Source organism: Polypterus senegalus, chromosome 13 (assembly GCF_016835505.1).
Source record: "Polypterus senegalus isolate Bchr_013 chromosome 13, ASM1683550v1, whole genome shotgun sequence".
NCBI lineage: Eukaryota > Metazoa > Chordata > Cladistia > Polypteriformes > Polypteridae > Polypterus > Polypterus senegalus.
The window spans coordinates 108697929-108703928 of NC_053166.1; the positions used below are offsets into that span (position 1 = coordinate 108697929).

The following is a 6000-nucleotide window of genomic DNA, read 5'->3' on the forward strand; positions in this document are numbered from 1 at the left end:
TTACTAACAGCTCTGTCCATCTAGATCCCATATTAGAAACTCTACATTTATATAGTCTTTAAGATCTAATGGTTAGCTGCTTTTGAGAAGAATATGTTCTGTATGTGAATATATACATTATCAATCATTATGAATTCTGATCACTTCTGTCTTTATAGTACAGAACAAAAAATGTTTGCTCTGAAATACATTATATATTAAGATTTGGTTTTTATATTAAATATTCCATTGCTGAATTTTAAGTTTCTTTATTCTATCCCTCCCATGTTATTCAGTTCTGTTATTGAGATATTCTACAAGCTGAACCGTGTAGTTCAAGTTCAAGTTATTTGTCATTCCAGCCATATCTAAAAACAATGGGATGGAATTGTGTTTCTTAGGACCAGAAAATGTGCAAAAAGGGAAAGGGAAAATCACAAAAAAAGTAAACAAAAAAACTCATTAATTAACTAAAACTACAATATCTAATTTTTTATTACTTGGAAACATTATTATTTTAAATGTATCTTTCTTACTAATTAATTGTATGTAGCTAAGTATTTAGTTATATAAACTAATGAATTAACTCCGTAAAGTGATACTAACCAAACCTTTTAATCTTAGGTGTCAGTGTAACTGGCCATTTGAAGGCAGTACATTCTCGAGTGGAATCACAGGATGTCACACCTACCTACTTTGATTGGATCACCATAATCACAGAGACCCATGGGGCTGGTGCCTGGACCATCACTATTACACTGCACAATATTACTCTCAATGGTGAAGCCCCTGCCTTGCTGCGCACTGATAAGCCAGGCACCCTTCAGAGACGTGACCTGAATATCACTGTGGATGGGGCGCTGAGAATCTGGGTGAAGGTGGCTCAGAATGTGGAGTTTTTGGTTCTATTGCATCATTACCAACACCCAATCAACCATCAGATGGACCACTTGGGCATTTATATCTCACAAGGGGGAGGCCTGTCACTTCAGGCACATGGGTTGCTGGGTAAGAAGGATACAATTTTCTGCCTATTAATATTTTAGTCTTTAGCACTTTATAATTGGTCAAATGATGAATATACTATGGTTGTTGGAAGGGAAATGCTGTAGTTGAGATCTGAATGGGAGGAAAGAGCAGATAATGAATCAAGTTTTAATTGTGCCATACTGGTGAAATATGAAAAAGAAATCTATATCATTGCGCTGGTGTTACAAGTTACTGTGTAGCCCCATTTAACAATGTCATGTTCTGGGCTCTGCTTTGTATAAATAAAACTGGCAAACAGTCTTTGTTCAAAACACACTGTTCCAGAGGCAAAGAAAAAACAGACTCGAAAGTACATATTAAGTCTTCATTGACAAATCAACTCCATCTCTGTTTTGTCTGATTCAATAATATTCAAAAAGATTCAGAATCTTTAGAGCTTCTCTAATGCATGGCGCTATTATTAGATCTGAACAGATCTGAAAAGCAGAAGCATCCCAGCCTGGAAAAGACTTCTTGTATTAGAGAAACAAGGACCTATAAAGACTTTTATTATCATCAGATAGTAAACTTATTTGTCTGCATAGTTTACATTTACCTTTCCCTGCATCCTTCTAAATTATGTTTGTAAGAAAGTCAGTCATTGTCCAACCCGCTATATCTGAACACAGGGTCATAGGGGTCTGCCGGAGCCAATCCCAGCCAACACAGGGTGCAAGGCAGGAAACAAACTCTGGGCAGGGCGCCAGCCCACCGCAGGGTGCACACACACACACACCAAGGACAATTTACAATTGCCAATGCACCTAACCTGCATGTCTTTGGACTGTGGGAGGAAACTGGAGCGCCCGGAGGAAACCCACGCAGACATGGGGAGAGCATGCAAACTCCACGCAGGGAGGACCCAGGAAGTGAACCCAGGTCTCCTTACTGTGAGCACCGTGCTGCCCTTGTAAGAACTGAAGAATGTATTCTTCAATTTCCTAGAAATTAAAAGTGAAACTATCTTCGCATTATGTGTCTCAATAGAAATGAGTTAACATTAAAGTGCATCAGATAATAATTTTCACAATTTTAAAGCAATGTATATAGATAACATCATATGCAGGAGTTTTACATATTTACCACTGTATGGGTTTTAGACTAGGGTTCTGCTATAGCTAAGGCTTATCATGACTCAGTTTTCCATTATTTTTTTCTGGACATACAATGCCTTTAAATAAATAATATAAGTGAAATGTTTTATAAAAGCTGGGGCCACAAAGTTAAGGTGGGAACTGTATTACAGTCAGTTACAGTCAATCTGGAGCAACACATGGTTACTCACTGATCCCAGAGTAGCACCTTAGTGAACAGTGTAAAATATCTTGTGGGTAATTTAAATATATGCCGGTAGGTAAACAATATCATGTGTTTTGCCATTATTTATGCTTTGCGGTGTGCACATTCATTTTTTAATCTTAGCATTGTAACACTATGTCTTGCCCTTACAATTTCCAATGATCTGTCCCAGGCTTGCGTATCTGGTTTGTAGACTTTGCATCTTCTCACAATTTTTGCAGTTTACTTTTCAGAACTACTTTCCAGGGAATTTCCTGCATGTGCATCCATTTTCTGAAACAACGTTTTTTTCTGTGCATTCCTGAAGGGAGGTAGAGCCTAACCAACTGAATGCCATTCCCTGACAGGCATACTCGCACACAAACCCAGCTTCATTCACATCAGGCCAATGCATTCCACTGCATGAATTAGGCTTCTGGGAGGACTTTAGATGATTCTGACATGACATCCACCCAAACATGGGGACATTTTCATATAGACAACACCCCAGGTAAGATTTGAACTGGGGTCCCAGAGTTTTGAGGCTATAACCATAATCTCTATACCACTGAACGATTTATGATTTTTAGTTGGCTTGATGTTCATTTGTTTGATGCGTATTGATGTACATTTGTTTGGGTTGACATATAATTCATGTTAAGGTTCTGTCTTATGCACAGTGCTGTTAAAATGGGACCACAGACTGTATTAAACTGGTAAATTGAATTTTTACATTCATTTTTGTACAAATATGTGTTTAAAGGTTTATTTTAAAGATATTTTGCCAAGTGCTTGTAAGTCTCCTATAAAATGTTGTCAATTGCTTTAAGCTTTCTAATTGGTTGGTGTGCTAACTCTCTTTTAGTTTCACAGCTTTTTTTATTATTTATAAAGTCAATTTGCTTTTCTGTCAATTCACAGGTCAGTTCCAGCATTCTAATATTTCAATTAAACGAACAAAAGGTACCCCCACACATCCAAACTCTTCTGTGTACCAGAAACTGGCAGTGGGGGAGCTGCAAAAAGGTAACCAGCGAATCACTGTTTTCCTTGAAATTAAAAAGCTGAAGGACACAATTAAACGAAGACATTTTGGAAAGTGTTGGATTATTCCCAGCAAGGATGTGGAGCAGCTTATTGATGGCACCTACCAGGACTATGTGACAGGTCCCAAGTAACAAAATCTGTAGTATCTTGCAGATGTTATGTGGACTGGCTTCCTTAATTTATCTTTTGTTATGCAGGGATGGATTTGTTTTTAAAGCTGTTAAGCTTCTCTCTTTGTTGTAGAGCAGCACTCAAAACTAAGCAATAACTAAATTGCCTTATGTAAGGAGAAGTGGAACAAATGAGGTGGTTTGCTGTCCTGCAAAATCAAAAATGCTTTCAAGTTGAGTAGCTTTTTATCATTTAAATAAATGAACACTGGTACAATGCCTTAAAAAGGCACTTTATACCCATACGAATGTATAACAGACCCAGATCTGGCATTGGTGCAGTGGCAGTGGTGATAATGTTTCATTCTGTGGTTAAGAATATTTGAAATGTTCAAGCAAGAGGACTGGTTCTTTATCCTAGTGTGTGGAAAATTCTAAGGCAGAGAAAAACAAGTATGCATTGTAAATGAATGGAAGCTTGGGGGCACTATTGCCCCTTTTAAACCCAACAGACAGACGCTCTGGACACAAGTTAAAAGCACCTAGAAGTATTTTAATTCTCTTCTTTTTCTCTAACCGTGCCTCCAAAGCACCACAGCCACAATAAACCCAATAATCACAATAATCCTCTCCTGCACACCTGCCAGCAAGCGTTGTCCACATCCTCCTGACTCCCCCTCGCTTGCTGGGTCTCCAACAGTCTTTTATATAGACCTTGACCCAGAAGTGCTTCCTTCCTTCCGTCCTTGTGATTTGCCAGCACTTCCGGGTCAGACGGAGAACTTTACTTCTGGGCTTCTGCCCACGTGATCTACTAGTACTTCTGTGCAAGGTGAGCACTTAGAATCCCACCATCTTCCCAGAGCGTCCCCTGGCAGCACTCATGGTACCCAGCAGGGCTCTGTTGTCAAACTCCATGTCCCATAGTGCCCTGCAGAAACCTGGGACACCGCTGCAGTCCAGAGGAGCTGCCATCTAGCGTCTTGGGGGAGGCAGTGTCCTAGAAAAGCTGACTTCCCCCTTCCTTCCATCTTAGGGGCATCCCGGCCGGGTTGAGCTGCTGGCCATCTCTTACAGTACAGCATATAACTAAATGGCTAAGAATTAGATGAGTTTATAGTCCTAACAACCCTAAACTTATATTTGTGTTCTGCACCACATTCAGTTCCATTCAGTTGAGTTTATTTTTGTATAATGACTTCGCTGAGTGCAAGCTCAAGAGTGTCTTAGTAAAATACATTGACAAGTCTTTGTAAGGTAACATGTGCTAATGTCCTGATATAGGATGATTATGTTAAGAATGATTATCACTGCAAAGGATGGCAGCAGATTTTTTTGCACTGTTTCCATGCTGTTTTCATGATATTTATACCCTAAATGTTAGTAAAATTATCCAAAGATAATGGTTAAAGTCTTTACTGTCCTGCAGATAATGCAAATAGATGGATGGATGGATAGTTAATGTGAAGGGATAAAAAACTATTGAAAATCCCTCAAAAATGTAAAACAATTAAAAAAGGCTGCCATTTTTCATATTCCACTCAAAAAATTAATGAATGCTAGAAAAGTTACTACATAAACATGCAAATATGACTTCATTTTCATTCTGTTTTGTACAACTTTGATATATGCTTAAAATCCCAGCATAATCCCAACAGTAAAAAATGTTGCTTATTTTAAATCCAAGCTCAAAAATATTTATTTTACTTGCAATATAATGCATAAGGCCTTTTAATTATTAAATCTGTGTTTTTAAATGATTCATTGATGATTTAAAAATTGATTTTCTTTTGTTCTCCAGAAATCTATTGTAAAATGTGCATTACAGATCTTCTATTGGTTGTTATCAATGTATGAAACCAAGCTCTTGCTTAAAATATTGTGCAGTAGAGTGCAGTTTAAGGAAAAATAAATGATCTTACTGATAATGTGCCCTTATCACTCTAGTAAGGAGAATAAAAATAATTATCTTTCTTTCTGTGTAATGAGTCACTGATATTATTTTTGAATAAACATCTAAACTATGGGTGTCCTGGTGGGCCGCAGTGGCTGCAGATTTTCATTCTAACCAACTTTAGTGACCAGTTTTTGCTGCTAATTAACTACTTTTGTCTTAGTTTTAATTAACTTGACTCCTTAGCTGTCTCTGTTTCCTTAATTAGCAGCCAAACAATAACGAGACCCAAAACAAGCTGCCACATGACCAGCTCACGTGTGCCCATCACACAATATCTGAAAATAAAGAAAGGTGAAGGTCTCGGTAAGTTTGATCTCTCAGGTCACCAAGACATTTTGATGTTGTTCTTCGAAAAAACAGAGAAAATCAACAGTTTTGGAAATGTCTGCTGTGGCAGAATGAGAGCAGCAACAAGCCATGGAATTAAGTAACGGTTTTAATTAACAGCAAGAATCTGCTACTCATTAAGAGATTGGTTGGAGTTTAAAATCCCAGTTTAGCTGGTCATCTGTTGGCTCGTTTCACATCTCATTTCTGTTTGCGTGTCATTTAATGAAGAAGGGAATAAATTCAGAGGACTGAATCCTTAAAAACAAGGCT

General features: G+C 37.9%; 1 protein-coding gene across 4 annotated transcripts in view; it reads left to right on the top strand.

The window, feature by feature from the left end:
• Positions 1 to 5422, top strand: part of itih6 (inter-alpha-trypsin inhibitor heavy chain family member 6) — a 119204-nt gene extending 113782 nt beyond the window's left edge. For all 4 annotated transcript variants that reach the window (XM_039774456.1, XM_039774458.1, XM_039774455.1 and 1 more), the window contains 2 exons: positions 604 to 987; positions 3208 to 5422. In XM_039774456.1, coding sequence (XP_039630390.1) covers positions 604 to 987; positions 3208 to 3464 — 641 coding nt within the window. In that variant the 3' untranslated portion in view covers positions 3465 to 5422. The remainder of the gene's footprint in view (positions 1 to 603; positions 988 to 3207) is intronic.
• Positions 5423 to 6000: the final 578 nt, after the last annotated feature.